The sequence below is a fragment of the Vicia villosa genome, linkage group LG1, assembly GCF_029867415.1.
Source record: "Vicia villosa cultivar HV-30 ecotype Madison, WI linkage group LG1, Vvil1.0, whole genome shotgun sequence".
Lineage (NCBI taxonomy): Eukaryota > Viridiplantae > Streptophyta > Magnoliopsida > Fabales > Fabaceae > Vicia > Vicia villosa.
The window spans coordinates 49495897-49514188 of record NC_081180.1 but is presented as its reverse complement, the minus strand read 5'-3'; the positions used below and the strand labels follow the sequence as shown (position 1 = coordinate 49514188).

The 18292-nt window shown below is 31.9% G+C and overlaps 2 protein-coding genes across 2 annotated transcripts in view; both read right to left on the bottom strand.

The window, feature by feature from the left end:
- LOC131637212 (agamous-like MADS-box protein AGL19) overlaps window positions 1-17957 on the bottom strand; it is a 37413-nt gene extending 19456 nt beyond the window's left edge. Inside the window, exons 1-2 of the mRNA XM_058907803.1 lie at window positions 17812-17957; window positions 17517-17729 (exon numbers count right to left, since the gene is read on the bottom strand). Of these exons, the coding sequence (XP_058763786.1) occupies window positions 17517-17698 (182 nt within the window). The 5' untranslated portion in view covers window positions 17699-17729; window positions 17812-17957. The remainder of the gene's footprint in view (window positions 1-17516; window positions 17730-17811) is intronic.
- LOC131637203 (uncharacterized) lies at window positions 7829-14154 on the bottom strand. Its single transcript, XM_058907794.1, has 4 exons — window positions 13250-14154; window positions 13071-13148; window positions 8834-11482; window positions 7829-8753 (listed from the first exon to the last, which is right to left on the bottom strand). The coding sequence occupies exons 3-4, from the start codon at window positions 11479-11481 to the stop codon at window positions 7937-7939; spliced, it is 3465 nt and encodes a 1154-aa protein (XP_058763777.1). The 5' UTR covers window position 11482; window positions 13071-13148; window positions 13250-14154; the 3' UTR covers window positions 7829-7936.
- Window positions 17958-18292: the final 335 nt, after the last annotated feature.

Sequence of the window (18292 nt, the reverse complement as noted above, 5' to 3'; positions counted from 1 at the left end):
AAGATTTGCATGAATACAACCGAGCGGATTTTTTCTTGTCATATTTTGCCATTCTTCAATAAAAAAAAAGCAAAAATAGAAAAAAAAAACCTAAAGATGATGATGAAACTCAGAAGGGGGTGTCGAAAATCTTTGGAGGGCAATAAGGGAAAGATGGTGAGAAAGGGGCAACAATATTGAAGGAGAATTCAGATTCACATGAGGATCAATTCTCGGGGGAACGTTGTTATGTTGCGATTCTATAAACGATTAAGATGTTAACTTTTGCAACAAGAAACTTCTGGATAAAATGGAGTCAAAAGTGTCGAGCAAAGTGTGGGAGACAATTACACAATGGGGCATTTCAAGGCCGAGGAATAGGAAGAAGTACGGAGAGGCAATCAAAGTCATTAGATTGATGGACAATGAAGGTCTGGAATGAAGGAGACTAACAAATTGGTTAAACGAATATTTTATGCTACACCATCAGAGGTAGAGGTAGTAGCTTAAAGAGGAAAAGGGTCATTTTTCTTATCCAATCGGGTAAGGTTGATCTATGCTTATTCAAGAAACAAAATTAGGTGTTATTGATAGGAATTTAGATTTTGATCTATAGGGTGATAAGGAGGTTGAATGGACTTTTTGTGGGCCTGTTGGGGCTGGTGGATGCATTGTGATAATGTGGAGAAAAGATTTAATAATTATGAATTACAGTTTAAGAAGAGAGGGTTATGTTGGGGCTGGATCGATTTTTGTTATCAAAGAATTTAATTTCAATTTGGAAAGTATATGCTCAGGTGGTGGGGAAGAGGGATTTATTTGATCATTATTCCATGTGGTTGGAGGCCAATGACCAAGTTTGAGGACCTAAACCTTTTAGATTTAATAATTGTTGGATCAATCATAAGAGTTTTTCTAAATTCATTGAGGTAGAATGGAAGAATTTTGAAGTTTTAGATGGGGTGATTTTGTCCCCAAATAAAAGTTAAATAATGTGAAGGGTAGATTGAAATGGTGGAGTAAGAATGTGTTTAGGTGGATAGATTTGAAAGTGGAGATTCAGTGGTGGAGTTGAATGATCTTGATAATTTGCTTGTTGTTAGAAATGGAGGGCCATTAGCTATAATATTGGAAGATAGGGCTAAGATTACCAAGGAGATTGGAAAATTTTGGAGTATAAAGATAACCTACTTAGACAAAAATCTAGACAAACATTGTTAAAAGGTGGAAATCATAACACAAGATTCTTTCATAAAGTTATGAAAGAAAGAGTTAGAAGAAACAACATTGATTTTCTTAATTCTCCAAGTGGCTTGAAGTGAGGAGGCATTTTGAGAGTTTTTTCAAAGATCTCCAGAACAGACCCGTGTTAGAGGGTTTGGTGTTTAATACTTTAAGTGAAACAAATAGAAGGATGTTAGAAGAACCTTTTTTTGAAAAGGAAATAAAAGAAGTTGTTTGGTGTTGTGATGGTAGTGAAATATTAGGTCGTGATGGCTTTAGCTTTGAGTTTTTGAAACAAGGTTGGGAGGTGGTCAAGGAAGATGTTTTCAAGTTTGTTATAGACTTTCATACAAAGGCAAGGCTCACCAAAGCTTGCACGGCCTATTTCATAACTCTCATTCTCAAGATCAAAAGCCATCAACCCTTATCTAATTATAGACCAATTTGTTTGGAATGGTGTTTATATAATATTCTATCTAACTTATTAGCTCTCATGTTGAGAAAAGTGGTTGGTAGGTTAGTATCCAAAAATCAAACAATATTCATTTCAGGGAGGAACATTTTGGATGGAGTTTTGGTTGTGAGTGAAGCTTTAGATTTAGCTAAGAGATATATAAGGAGTTGTTTGATGGTGAAGGTAGACTATGAAAAGGTCTATGATAATGTGAATTGGAATCATCTTAGGTTTCTCCTCGAAAGAATGTGTTGGGTGTCAAGTGGAACCAATGGATGTAGGCTTGTATCTTTATTAGTTCTATGTCTATCATTGTTAATGGTAGTGCCACAAAGGACTTTAAAAGAGAGAGGGGTTTGAGGCAAGGGGACCCTCAATCTCATTTCCTGTCAATGTTAGTTATGGAGGGTCTCACTAGGTTGATGAGTAAAGTTGTGGAGGTGGTGGCTTCAATGGGTTTTATGTTAATAAGGAGGGGTCTTTAGATATTGTGTAACTTGCCGATGACACCTTGATATTAGGTGATGGTAGCTGGAAAAATATTTGGTGTGTAAAATCAATTTTAAGGGAGTTCGAATTGGTGATAGATCTAAAAGCCAATTTTAGTAAAAGCCAAAATTTGGAATTCATATCAAGAATAATATGATGAATGCAAAATCCTCCTTTTATGTCTTGCGGAATAGGGATCATGCCTTTCAAGTTCCTTTGGGTGAAGGTGGTAGATAGCCCTAGAAGAGTGAAAACGTGGAGTGATATTATTGATAACTTGAAGAGCAGATTATCTACTTGGAAGAGTATACATCGTTCTATGGGAGGAAGAATGGTGGTGATTAGTTATGTTCTTAACTCTATTCTTTTAGACAATCTATCCTTTTACAAAGCTCATTTCAAGGTGATTAATCAGATTAAAAGCATTCAAGCTATATTTGTATGGGGCAGTTCATAGAATATGAAGAGAGTTCATTGAGTTAGTTAGGGAAATTTGTGTTTGGCTAAACAAGAAGGGGTCTTGGCTTAATTAACCTACAAATGTTTAATAAAGTCTTGCTCTTAAAATGGAAGTGGAGGATACTAAATGAGAAAGATGCCATGTGGTATGGAATCCTTAAGCATAGATATAAAATATTGAAAAAGCCAATGTTCATCAATGATAAAAGAAAGATCAGGAAAAGTGACTCAATATTGTGGAGAGATTTGGTTACCTTGGATGCTAAAGTAGGTTCAGAGAAAAACATTTTTTCAGATAATTCTAGTTGTAGATTGGAAGCGGGGAAGAACATTACATTTTGGCATAGTAAATGTATGGGAGATCAAATTATGAAAGAGGCTTAAATCTAGAGGTATATGAAGAGTGAGGCAGAAAGAAGAGTAATGAGGGGATTGGTCGAGGAGATGATAGCCTAACTTAGAAGATTGTGGGAGTGTTATTCAAGATGAGATAAGAGAAATAAATGATCTGCAGTAGGAAGTGGAGCCTGATCCAACAGCCAAAGACAGTTTTATTTGGGCAGCAGATTGTTCGCAAGATTTTTCTGTCAATTCATACTACACAATGTTGGAGAGAAGAGACAATGAAGTTTCTCTCAATGAGAATCAGAAAACATGGTTATCAAACCTGTGAAAGAATAAAGCTCCTTCGAAGATTTTGATATTAGGCTGGAGGATGATCTTGTACAAACTTCAAATTAGAGATCAATTGATAAAAAGAGGCATCATAGACAAAGATTGTGCCAATAGTATATGTTGTGCTTTGTGATTCTTAGGTGGATGAAGATAACCATAATTTATTCATTGATTGTGTAGTCTCTAAGGCTTTGTTTGCGAGTTTGGAGGGGTGGAGAAGGCTTCCGAAAACAAAATTATAAAAAAATATAGGAAAATATTTGTCATTTTTTTAAAAACTAATTTTGTTTATAATGATAAAATAGTCATTACCATTGTACTATTTTAAATTTTCAGAGTACTATAACAACCTAAAAGATATTTGAAAATTTTATGTTAGCCCTCTAAAACCCTCCTTCAATACAATTTTTGAGTTCTCCATTGGGATTTTTGGATTTGTATATAAAATCAAACCCTCCAAAATCCTCCTATCTAAAATCTTTGTATTCTTTTCACCCAATCCTTCCTATTTTCCAAAGTTCTCCTCTCCCTTCCCCTCCAAACTCGCAAACAAAGCCTAAAAGGCTATGTTCAAAATTGGGTTGGACGGAAGGAGGGAGGCCAAGAAAGGTGCTTGTCAAATTTCATTTTTCATTGTCACGACTGGAAGAATTTGGAAGCCAGAGACGTTATCAATCTGATTTGGTTATCAACAATGTGGAATGTATGGCTTATTAGGAATGCAATCATGTATAATAGTGATATCTTTAATTTTGAGGATTTGGGGTGTTCAAAACCAAACCAACCCAATAGAAAACCGCAAACCAAACCAAATCAAACCGAAATCGCATTTGGCTCGGATTTGTTTGGGTCATCCTTTAACAAAACCGCACGGTTCGGTTTGATTTGTGGTTTGTATTTTGTAAACCGATCCAAACTGAATCAAACCGCATTATGTTACAACCTAATTTTTACTTAACTCACATCCAACCCAAACTTAAACTTATTATACCTTATCCTTATGATTACAAACAATTTTCTCATCCTTACACATATGATTTTAGTCCCGATCTTCTCAAATCCCTAATAACATTATTACGCCTTCTTTGCCACATACATCTTCTCTCTTCTTCTCTAATCTCGACTCTCTTATATTCTTTCTTTTTCACCTTCTCAATTTTATGCAAATGTTCTCTATTTCAGTTTTGTTTTTATCGCACATCTTCTTGTCTAATCTCTTAACTCTTTTGTTTTTTCTTTTTCATCTTCACTAATCTCTCGTCTCTTCTATTTTTTTTCATTATAATAATTTTTATATTGTTTTATGCCATTATTTTATGTTTATTATTCCACTTTTGTCTAATTTAACTTTTACATATTAAATGGAAAGTTGTTGTCAAAATATGACGAGTTTTGTTGTTATTTGATAGTGTATGAATGTCTAAATACAAAGTTATATATGTTGTCATATATATATATATATATATATATATATATATATATATATATATATATATATATATATATATATATATGTGTGTGAATGTATGGCTCAATAAAATATTGTAAAAAACCGAACCAACCGAATCGAACTAAACCGCATTGATTTGGTTTGGTTTGATTCGGTTTTTTTTTCTAAAAGTCAACCGAACCAAACCAAACCGCACAATTTTTCTCTTGCGGTTCGGATGATTTTTTTCGTCAAAACCGCCCAAACCGCCCCGCGAACACACCTATAGAGGGTTGTCACTACAAGAAATACTGCATTTTGCCAGGGGTTAAACCCCTCACTAAAGGCAAAAACCCCTCACAAATGCACAATTTGCGAGGGGACAACTCCCCTAGCAAAACAGGGGGTCGCAAATCCATTACCGAGGGGCTTTCCACCACGTTAATTTGCCAGGTGCTTTCCCCCTCGCTAAATGACAATTCAAAATTCTGCACTGCACCCTACAGAAATAGGCACCAGCTAGCCGTCTGCAATGGGGCAGACTGCGTCAGAAATTTTGCTTGGGGTTAAGCCCCTCGCAAATTGTAATATATTTTCTTTTTGCTTGGGGATAAGCCCCTCGCAAACTGTTCTATGTTTAAAAAAAAATTAAATTTTCAAAACCGTAAATAACAATTAAAATATATATATATATATAATTATAATATAATTTAAATTAAAAAATATATATAATAATTCAAATTGAAATAAAATTATTATAATACATATAATAATTAATATTTAAACAAATATATTAAAAATTAAATTCCATACAAAATTACAATAATATTTAAAAATAAGTTTAAAATAGTTAACACAAATTGTTCCATACAAATTAAAATAAACATAAATATGAAAGTTTAATTATTCCCCCCATCTTGTTCCTCCTCTTCTTCATCAGCTCCTCCATATCCACTAGTTCCTCCAAATCCACCACCACCCATATTCTGTGAAGCAAAAAATTGATCAAACCTTTGTGACCGCTCATTTGCAATTCGCATTGCTTCTTGATACTCTTGTGCCTGCCTCCTCAATTCTTCCTGAAATTCTCTCCTCATTTCTTCCCGTAATTCTCTTTCTCTTCTTTGCATTTCCTCCTGCATCTCTAATTGTTTTCTCTTCATCTCTTCAATTTCCAAATTTCTTGCTGCTACTTGTTGTGCTGCCTCAGTATTTGCCAAGTTTCTCACAGTATCAAGCATTTCGGCGGTTAATATAGGTGGAGTGGATGATCCTTCTCCATCAGCATATCTCATTTTGAAATCTCTACTACGCCGCTTGATATTTTTGGAATACCCTCCAGCACAATACACTCTCCCATTTTTCTTCTTTCCACCTGAAACCTTATACCAAGTTTGAAAACCAATACTAGGGTCAACAGGATACCCCGGTGGTGGTTCAGGTATTTCAGGATGCTCTGACAACTTTAGGGCAAGTTCTTTATCAAAATTCTCCTATAAAAAAATTAAATGTTATCATGATTCAAATAAACTATGTACATATAAAAATTATAAATAAAATATCTTTGATATAAAAATAACTTACTTGTGTGATTTTTGCGCGCTCGTCAATAAACTCTCCATTTCTCTTGAGATGAGTCTCCATGTGAAGCTCATTAAGAAGTGGAGTTCTGCCTAATTCTTCACGCTAAATAAGTAAAAAAAATTAATCATACATAATGCAACATTTAAATAATAGATTTAATAAAAAATTAATAAATTTATATACCATTCTTCGCGCAACTTCAGCCACACTAATACTTCCTGCTGCGTAGTTGCAGCCACCAACTTCAGATGCTCTATTTTTCTTTGCCTGCTCCGATATTTCCTTAAACTTATCAGAATTCCAATGATCAATAAGCTTTGGGAATATATCTTCTCCTATCCAACGTGGACGTGTCCCTTTTGCTTCCCATTTCAGTCTAACATTCCTCATAGTATCAGAAAATCGAGCAGCACATTTTGAGTGAAAGTTTTCTTTAATCGCGGCCTCATCTCTAACATCCCAAATACAATACTCCTACATTGTTATATGAATTTAAAAATATTAAATAAAGTAGAATCATGAATATCACAAAAATTAAAAAGGAAATGTCAAAATGAATAAGTAAATTATACCTTAAATGCCTGAAACCATTTTTCCTTATCATCTTCATGTACAGCTCCATAAGACGGCCAGAATTGTGTGTACTTCTCTTTAATAATATTTGTTATGATCGATACTGCCTGATGTGAGGGAACAATTCTAAACAACAAAAATCTTGAGTTAGTATTGATTAAATAAAACTCATATTTAAAATATAATATAAAAACACAAAGACTTACGATCCTGCATCGGGATAAATGACTAGTCTGCCCTCATGATACTTAATTGTTTGAGTCGTATTTTTTTTCAAAATACGCTTCCTCTTCGTTTGCTCCTCAGCACTAGTATCTCCATGACCGCTGGTATCTCCAGGAGCACTGGTATCTCCAGGAGCACTGGTATCATCCTCTGAAGGGATGGGTAATGGCATGCTAGATCCACCTGTCTCCATATGCATGGGTAATGGCATGCTACCAGATCCACCTGTCCCCATATGCATGGGTAATGGCATGCTAGATCCACCTGTCTCCGTAGGAAAATATGTGGGGTAAGAGTATCCAGGAGGACAAAAAAAACCTGATCCAGGGGGCATGGATAGTAATCCAGTGAAAGATCCAGACATGGGCGGTGTAGGATGCATAGGCGGTGTAGGATGCATAGGCGGTGTAGGATGCATAGGCGGTGTAGGATGCATAGGCGGTGTAGTATAGCGTGGAGTAGAGTGTGGCATAGGAACAAACATATCTGAGTTAGGAACCTCCTCTACAATGAATCTAGTGCGACGAGGCTTTTGTTGACCCTTACCTTTATCATCTTTTTTGGGTGGCATTTTTTCCTGTTACACAAGATAATATTTGAAAGATAATTGCACAAGATAATATTATCAAGTTAATATTACATAAGATGATATTTGAAAGTTAATATTACACAAGATAATATTTGAAATTTAATATTACTCAAGATAATATTTAAAATTTAATATTACACAAGATAATATTTGAAATTTAATATTACACAAGATAATATTTAAAAGTTAATATTACACAAGATACTATTACACAAGATAATATGTGAAATACTCAAGATAATATTACATATTCAATTTATTCATCATCATAATCTTCGTTGTCTTCATCGCATCTGATATTATTGTCTTCAGACTCTCCCAGCTCTTCATGCTCTTCTTCCATAGGATTTGTTGACAACAAGATACTTGCGTCAACTTGTTGACCATCAACTGCAGTATCACACAAACTTACAATCTCCTCGGTTTCAATTACCTCATTAACAGGTGAAATCTCATCATGTTGGTATGCAACATCTTCCATTAACTCATCAGTCTCAATGTGACCCATTGGGTTGGATTTGATTACAACACACCATTCTCGTTTCCGTGGGGTAATTGAAGGATAAGGTACATAATAAACTTGCCTAACATTATGTGCCATAATGAAAGGGTCATACTCTTTGTACTTTCTATCTCTTCGAATCTCAACAATGTTATACTTTTTATCAATTTTTGTTCCTCTAGAAGATGGATCATACCAATCACAATAAAATAAGACAACTTTATTTTCCGAGTCCATATAATTATAAACCAACTCGTAAATATGTGTGATAACCCCATAGAAGTCGTCCTCACCACCCTCTGTAACTCCTTTTACGACTACACCACTGTTTACGGTTTTCTTCCCTACACTCCATTCCTCAGTGTGAAATTTGTAACCGTTTACAAAATATGTGTGCCATTCATTTACACGTTGACTAGGGCCTTCAGACAAATTTCGCAAATGTATTAAGTCAGGACTTGGTGTAACAATACATGATAATTGTTGCTTAAACCATGTTGGAAAATAGGCATGTGTGTAACCAGTCGATGGTTGTTCGCCTGTGCTTTGATAATAGTAGGTACCAAATGCCCTATTTCGAAAAGAAAAAAAGGTTAGAGAAGGTAAATCTTAACCAATTAAACATATACACTTAATTTAAAATATACTTACTCAAGATATGGTTTAACTTCAACGCAGTTAATCAGCACATGAACATGAGCAGACTGCATTTCTTTTTGTGAAAGCCAATGCTCACTCTTCTTCCCTGCGGGACGGCCTGGACGACCGAAAACTGATAAGGTAAATTGACTTCTTTCACTGAAGTGAACTTCATTCCTTATGATTCTTGGAGACAACATCATGTGATTGAAATAATGAGAGCAAAAATGTGATGTTTCGCGATGTATATAATGTGCACAAATTGATCCCTCAACTCGTGCCTTATTTTTAACTGATCGCTTTGAATCACCCATGAATCGTTCAAATGGATACATCCATATATATTGAACAGGTCCACCTAGAAAAGCTTCATAAGCAAGATGCACAGGGAGATGCTCCATAGAATCAAAGAAACCTGGCGGGAATATTTGCTCCAACTTGCAAAGAATGACAGGAATATTTCGGTCCAATTTAATGATGTCGTCTACTCTTAAAGTTGAAGCACAAATGTCTTTAAAAAATTGACTGATCTCAGTAAGTGGATTAAGCACATTCTTGGGCAGTGAACTGAATGCAATTGGAAGTAATCGTTCCATGAAAATATGACAATCGTGACTTTTCATTCCATGCAATTTACCAGTGTTGGCGTCAGCACATCTTGCCAGGTTAGAAGAATAACCATCAGGCATCCTCAATTCATTTAACCACCGACATACAGCTTTTGCTTCTTGGGGAGTAAGAGTGTAACAAGCCTTGGGTTTTAATAATTTTCCATTTGGTCGAGGTTTCAACTCCAATTCTTTTCGATTACAATAAAGTTCCATGTCTTTCCTAGCCTTCTCATTGTCTTTTGTCTTCTCATTATCCATCACCGTGTTAAGCACATTATCAAAAAAGTTCTTCTCAATATGCATAACATCAAGATTATGACGCAACAAATTATCCTTCCAATATGGGAGGTCCCAAAAGATACTTCTTTTTGTCCAATTATGGTCAACCCCATATCCTTTAATTCTACGTGCTTCACCATAGTCTGTAAATTTTGGTAGGTCACAAACATTATTCCATACTTGAGTCGATGACAATCGAGGGGGAGGTAGATCTTTTACTTTTATTCCTTTTCTAAAAGCATCTTTATTCCTTCTAAATTCATGGTTGGTAGGTAAGAACCTACGATGACAATCAAACCACGAACCTTTCCCACCAAAGTCCAAAGTAAACGCTTTTGTGTGATTCATGCAATGCGGACATCCCATTTTACCATGTGTACCCCATCCAGACAACATGCCATATGCAGGAAAGTCATTAATTGTCCACATCAAAGCCGCTCGCATATTAAAATTTTGTTTACGAGACACATCATAAGTCCACGCTCCCACCCACAGCCTCTTGAGATCATCAATTAAAGGTTGCAAATAAACATCGATTCCCGCCTTTGGACTCGACGGTCCCGGAATGATGCATGTCAAAAACATGTAAGGTTTCGTCATGCACATCTCAGGAGGGAGATTGTACGGGGTAACAATAACTGGCCAACAAGAATATGCATTTCCTGAAAAATTATAAGGAGTGAAACCATCTGAGCATAATCCAAGTCGGACATTCCTAGGTTCAAGTGCAAATTCAGGATGAACTCTATCAAAGTGTTTCCATGCCTCGCCATCAGATGGATGTCGCATCATGCCTGAACTAATTCTGTTTGTATGGTGCCATGCCATTTGGCTTGCACTGTGCATTGATGCAAACATTCTTTGCAACCTAGGTATTATTGGTAGATAGAACATAGATTTCACTGCAATGCGATTTTGTCTTTGGTCAACTCCTTTACTGCTAACTAAATACCTCGGACTCTCGCAAAACTTACATTCCTCCAATTCCCCATCATTTGTACCAAATTCGTTGTCATAAAACAACATGCAACCTCTAATGCAACAACCAATCTTTTTAACTTCTAATCCCAACTTCGACACCACCCTCTTTGCATCATAATAACTTGTAGGCATGTTTTCTTTCACAGGAGTCGCGTCCAACATCAATCTCGCAAAGAATTCTAAACACTGATCAGGAACATTCCAATTTGATTTCGCAGCCAAAAGTCTCACACACATTGATAGCTTAGAGTCAGAAGACCCCTCAAACAATGGTATATTTATTTCTTTCAACAGCTGATAAAACCTTTGAGCTTTCTCATTCGGGAGCTCTTCTCCATCTAAGTCTTGTGGTTCATCATACGCCACATTCACCCCTAATGCGTCAGTGAACATCTCCTCGACAAGATTAAATTGCTCCTGGCACTGTATATGTGATGAACTACTCCCTGGATCAACTCTATTTATATCTGGTTCTATATGAGTTTGACTGCTAGAAGCCTCTCTATTCATCTCCTGCATTGTTTCCCCATTAGATGTCCAAACCCAGTAATTTGGCCTAAAACCCACTCTCTCCAAGTGACGCTTCACTTCACTAGGGTCACTGATAATATTTCTGCAACCACACTTTAAACACGGACACCTTACCCCTCCTTCCCTGCGACAACATTCTTGAGCAAACGCATACGAGAGAAACGCGGCAACTCCTTCCATAAAAAGTGGTTTAAGCCCACGTCGTCCAGGAAACATTCTATCGTACATCCAACTACGATAAAATTGGTAATGTTCCATACTGCACATGTGAATCATGTTTAATTATATTCAATATTTGTCTTTTTCTAAACATATTATGTAAAATATATTTACGTGGTTTTAGTCCTAAAAAAATATTTGTTTTTAAAATATATTTACTTGTTTTTAGTCCTAAAAATATATATACATGTGAATCATATAAAAACTATGTACTTGTTTTTAGTCCTAAAAAAATATTTGTTTTTAAAATATATTTACTTATTTTTAGTCCTAAACATACATACTTGCTTTTAAAAAATATATATAAACAAAAGCACACAAATTTGTGAGATATGAACATATATATAAACTATTTATTTATATAGCGTTTTAATAAATATATTGTCTTTAAATATTTTTTAGTCCTAAAAAATATTTGTTTTTAAAATATATTTACTTGTTTTTAGTCCTAAAAAAATATATACATGTGATCATATAAACTATATACTTGTTTTTAGTCTTAAAAAAAATTTGTTTTTAAAATATATTTACTTGTTTTTAATCCTAAACATACATACTTGCTTTTTATATATATATATATATATATATATATATATATATATATATATATATATATATATATATATATATATATATATATATATATATATATATATATATATATATATATATATATATATATATATATATATATATAAAAGCACACAAATTTGTTAGATATGAACACATATATACTATTTATTTATATATCGTTCTAATAAATATATTGTTTTTATATACTATTTTTTATTATATACAATAAAACTATCTTCAATATTTATCTTTTTCTAAACATAAACTATATACTTGTTTTTAGTCCTAAAATATATTTGTTTTTAAAATATATTTACTTGATATTACTTGTTTATATATACTATTAATTTCAAAAGTACAAAATTTATATACTGTATTTTTATATAATAATATTAACTATACAAAATTTATATACTCTTTTTTTAAATACTTCTTCCTTTTAAACTATACATACTGATTTTAATATACTGATTTTAATATTATATACTTATTTTAAATATACTGACTATAATCTATTATATAATGATTATAAACTATTATATACTGATTTTAAACTATAATATACTTAATATTTTTAAACTATACATAGTACTGTTATAATATTATTAAGTATACATACTGTTTTTAAACTTAAATAAAAATTAGACTGTTTTCATTAATACAAAATAAAAAAGCTAATATTTTTTAAATAATATTGGTATAATATTTAAAATTCGTATTTTTTATTTAATATTTAAATAATTTTCTAAATAAAGATTATAATATTTACTAACACACATAAAAATATACCAAACAAAATCTTATTTTTAATACTAAACATAAATTATATTATTTATATTGATACTATATTTAAACTATTAATTTCAAAAATCAGCAACTATAGAATTTAATTTCGAAAAAAAAAAAAAAAAATTCTAAACACATACAAAAAAAAATCTAAAGTGTAATCTATATATAACAAACACACAGAAAATTTATATATAACATCATACACACTATATATATACACTTCTATCATAAACACATATAAAAAAGTTCATAAATTTTATATGTACCTTATTTGAAGACAACTTTGGTGTAGACTTTGAAAATTTCCTTCAAAATATCAGAGCTTTATTCCAAGATTCTGCCTTCTAAGATTCAATTGTTGTAAAAAAAAAACGAAAATTAGATTATATATGAAATCAAAAAGAATGTATACTATTGTTGAGAGTAAGTTGAGGAGAATTTTTACCTTAAGTGTTGTTGAGAAGTTGAGAGGAATGGAGTTTTGAGAGAAATTGAGAGGGATGAGATTGAAAAGTTGAGGAATGGAATTGTGTTGTTAAAAGGAAGAAGAAAGATAAATAATAATAATGTTAAACGGTCCAATTAATGTGCAACGGATCTAATTCAGATATCAGCGAGGGGGGGCCCGTCGGTAATGAAACGGTCCAATGGGGCGTGGGGGGACCCCTCGCAAATTGCAACCTTGAAACTTGGGGACTGCACGCGCAGACTGCTAGCACAGTTGATGAGACAATACTGTCTTTTTTCCGAGGGGCCTCCCCTCGCTAAAATCAACACTACTATTTCCTTGGGGATGCCCCTCGCTAAATGCTGCATTAGCTGTCCACCAAATTTTCTTTTTGGCGCCACTTTATTTTGCTTGGGGTATCCCCTCGCAATGCAGATTTTGAAAATCAAAATTTCCCTCTTCTTCTATTTGCGACGGGTATCCCCTAGGTATACAAATGCTGTTTTTTTTTTTTTGAAATTGGGGTTTGCGAGGGGCTTTACCCCAAGCAAAGTCATTTATTTGCGTGAAGATTTACCCCTGGCTAATTCCCCTGGCTATTTCAAAGATTTCTTGTAGTGTGTGTTTTGTTTACTAAATTCTTGCCTTAAAAGTGGTATGTTTTAGATTGGAAAAGTCATTTTAAGTGTAATATTTTTAACTAGTTTAACCCCCCTTTAAATTGGGAGGTAATTTGAATAGTTTTTTGCTCTTAGTGTAAGGGTTAGAGTACCCCTGCCTTAATTATACTGCTTATAAAAGAAATTATATACATGCGGTAACTAACTTGCTTCTATAAAGTTTCAAGTTATGTCATTAGCTAAAGACGTCCAATCTAATTCCTAACAAACCAGAGAGTTTGTATGAAAGATAATGAAAATTTACACCTAAGAAAACATTGGACAGGATTTATAGTACAAATAGTTCAGAAATATTAAGGTCATCGATTACAAAAAAGAATGCCATTGGTATAAGTACTATTCAGACCTCCACACGATTAACTTTTTCCAGCAGGTTATGCTCGTGCTCAAGAAAGAGAAGCAGTGCTTTAAAAATGTATTAAAAATATATAAAAAATTAATATAGTACAAGTACTTTCTTATAAATCAAGAATAGGCTCTTATTTTTATGTTCATCTAAAGATTCCTAATCGGTTGTTAATTATATTATGTGAGTATTTGAATTTGCAACAAATTTTATAAACTTATAGTTTTTCTAAACAAGCAATAAATATTTTTTATTAATCAAGAAAAAATGTATATATATATATATATATATATATATATATATATATATATATATATATATATATATATATATATATATATATATATTGTTTCTTTAAAGATAAATAGAATATATAATAAAATAAATGGCACTTTAACAGGGGTCTATGTCATAACCTACACAGATCAAAAGTTTTTAATTAAAAAAGTCTAAATTTTTTTACAAGTCTATTTAACTAAAAATATTAGATTACGGGCTATAAAAAAATATTTTAAGTCTATCAAAACGGTATATTTAAATAAACATGTATAAATTAATTATTTTTATATTATATTTTATACTTTGGTACGAAATTAAAGTTTTGTTATCTTGATAAACTTAAAAAAATAAGTAAAAAATATTTATGAACAATGTTATAAGTTGTTGTTATCAGTTGTTTTATATAAGTTCATAAAATTTATGCTAATAGGTAAATTCAAATAAGTCAATGAAAATTAATATTAGTCTCATTCATCTTTGATTTTGTTAGACTATTTTATATTAGTTGAATTGCTTATTCACAAATGTTCAAATAAAGCAAACTTTTAAGTAGGTTAGTAGGTCAATCAGACATTCAAAAAGAATAGACTTAGGCCTAAAAATAAATCTTTGATATGCTACAAATTAGACTTAGGCTTTTAATTTTTTAACAGATCAAATTCAACCTTAATAAAGTTTAACTCGATCCAACTTATTTCCTCCCTTAAATGTAGTCAACAAAATAATAGATAAATTAAGAGCCTCCGTCGCAACTAAAAAATGAAAAAACATACAAAAACAAACAATTAAGCAATACCCAAAGCTACACCAAAAGGAGAGGAAAATCAAGAGCTCTCCAAACCAGGACAAATAACCACGAGACCAGTCTCAACAGAAAGCAATAAGAACACTCCACCATAAAGCCGAACACACCCAAGTTATTATTGGCTCATATAGATAATGGGGTTCTCAAGTTAAGTTGAGACCTATCAAGATATTATTTTCAAATCACAAGAATGTTCAAATCTTTCACGTCTTTTCTTGTCATAGACTTATCTGAAAGCACTATATCATTCTGAGATTTCAATAACGACCAAACAACTGCATGACAAATTATAAAAAGTCCTATCTAATCTTAGGCACTTCGTGAAACAGATAAAACATTTGAAAAAGAGACGACAGATCTCTAGATAATACTACACACTAATCCCAAAACATAAAGACTTTATATATGATTTTAAATTTCGATTACGGTTGCTGTGATGTCCATTGCGGTTGTTGCGGCGTAAATTTTAATTGAATTTTTTTTGAAATATACCGTTAAAAACACTTAATGTTAAGATTTTTTATTATATTAGAAGTCAATTGATTTTTTGAGTTCTAAAATTTTGACTTTGGATAAAAATAATTGAAGAAAAATGAGCAAAATTGTTTGATTTGCTTTGTAATGATAATCAAACGCATGATTTTATTGTACATCACAATTGTCATCCGATGCAATTGCAAAGACTAGCTAGCGCATTAGTAATATTGCGATCATAATTACTCTGCAATTTATAACCATGACTCTACCAAAATGAAGCCTCTAACATACCCTTAATCCACTCATTAGCTAGCTATTCCTTCCAATTTACTTCACTCCCCATCACGAGGCCTTTTAATCCATTAAACTTATCATCTGTTAATTCTTTGATAACTCCTTTTGTAACTCTAGTAGTTTTAATCCAATTAACTTATCTTCTTTTTTACAAAACTAGTAAACTACCCGTGCGGCACGGGTACATTTATTTGATATTATATATATAATTTGTTTAGATATTTAGAATATTGAATGATAAATATAATTATATAAAAAATTAGATATTTATAAATTTGTACAGGTTAAAATAATTTTGTATAGTTAATTTGTATTCAAATGCATATTGAAAGCAATTTTTATCAAAAACAAATTTGCGTGAATTTAACTAATCGTATCCCGTTACAAATTTATTTAATACGATATAGATTAGATTTAAATATACATGTAAATTTGAAATGAGTTATTTAATTATAAAATGAATAATAATAATAATAATTTAAATTTAATTTGAATATTTGAAAATAAGAATTTCATATCTCAAATAAAGACAATTATTAATTAAAATAAAATGGTTATTTTATTGATAGTGCCCCGTGAGAAAAATAGAAAATTTTGACATTTGAAAATAAGAATTTTGTGTCTCAAATAAGTATAATCTTAATTAAAATAAAATAGGTATTATGTTCATAGTAATCCGTGGGAAAAATATAAATTTTAACATGTAAAAATATTTTTTTTAAAAATTATGAATAATTTTGACATTTGAAAATAATTTTTTTAATAATTATATTAATTCAATTTATTAAAATTTTGAGAGAAAAAATTAAAATGAAAGTGAAAATATTGGAGAGAAAATTGTAAGAGAGAGAGAAAAGTAAATAGAAATGAAATGAAAAATAAATGTGGAGAGAGAAGTGAGATAGAATAAAAGTAATATTATAAGAGGATGAAATTTGAAGGAGAGAGAATGAATGGAAGATAGGTGGCAAAAGTGGGTTGAATGTGGGGTGAATAAAATGAGTTGATTATGAAATGACAAAAATAACCTTTTAGCTTTGAAAATTATTTTTAAGAAAAGGGCATAATTGGTAGTGTGGTGGACTTTAACTTTAATTGCTTGATAGTAGATAGATATTCTATTAAATTAATAGGAACATAATTTTCTCACTTAAATGTTCCTTTGTAGCAAAAATGAAAGAACTGAGCCTACTTATGGTACGAGTACGGTCCTATATTTACAGGTTAGATATGATTGATTTCTCTGTGTATATATCATATATCTTTTCCATAAAAGGGTTCTTCCACTTCAAATATTAAAATAATTAATAGTACATTAAATCTAAAAATAAAATACTACACACATAAAAAGCTAAAGGAAAACTGATTATGTTTGTGACATACCTTGAACTTGAGAACTCATGGAGTTTCCCAGTGGTAGAGAAGATGATGAGTGCTACTTCAGCATCACAAAGCACTGAAAGCTCAAAAGCCTTTTTAAGCAACCCATTTCTTCTCTTTGAGAAAGTTACTTGTCTATAGGACTCATTTTCGATTAGCTTCAGCTGAGTTTTTCCTCTCACCATTCTGATATGAAACTCTATGGAGAGGGAAGATCTGAATTGAAAAATACAAGATGGTGAAAACTATTGTTGTTTACCAAATATAGAAAGTTGGTACTGAAAGTAAGTAAACAAACCTGACAAATATTTCGAAGCAAACAATAGAATCTTTTATGGTCTCTCAACTTTCAAGGAAGCAAATACAGGTTGTATCACAGAAACCCTAGCAAAAATGTATATAAAATGAGAAAAACAATAGAGGGAGGATGGTAGATAAATGACCAGAGGTCCCCCTATACAATACATCAATGTAGTGTGTATATATAGATAGAATCGAATAAAATAAAGGCTACTGAATTAAAATATACTATTAAAAGCTACTGAGAACATATTATATATAAAATATATTGAGTATAGGTTTGGTTTTAAATTTCAATTGGGTTTATTTGGTTGGGTAAACCGAGGAGAGCGGATTTTTAATAGTTAATATGTTTGGTTCAAATTTTAAGAAAAAAACAATTTTAAAAAAAATTAGAATTAATTTTGATTTGTTTCGATTATAATTTGTAATTTTTTAATTTTGGTATATTTTTTATTAAAATTTTTTATCTAACTCAC

What these genes read in the sequence shown, in the direction of transcription:
- LOC131637203 (XM_058907794.1), bottom strand. Translation starts at nt 11,481, where the DNA reads ATGGAACATTACCAATTTTATCGTAGTTGGATGTACGATAGAATGTTT. An exon ending in GAAGTTAAACCATATCTTGA is followed by an intron (nt 8,754 to 8,833) that starts GTAAGTATATTT and finishes TTTTCGAAATAG; the next exon opens with GGCATTTGGTACCTACTATT.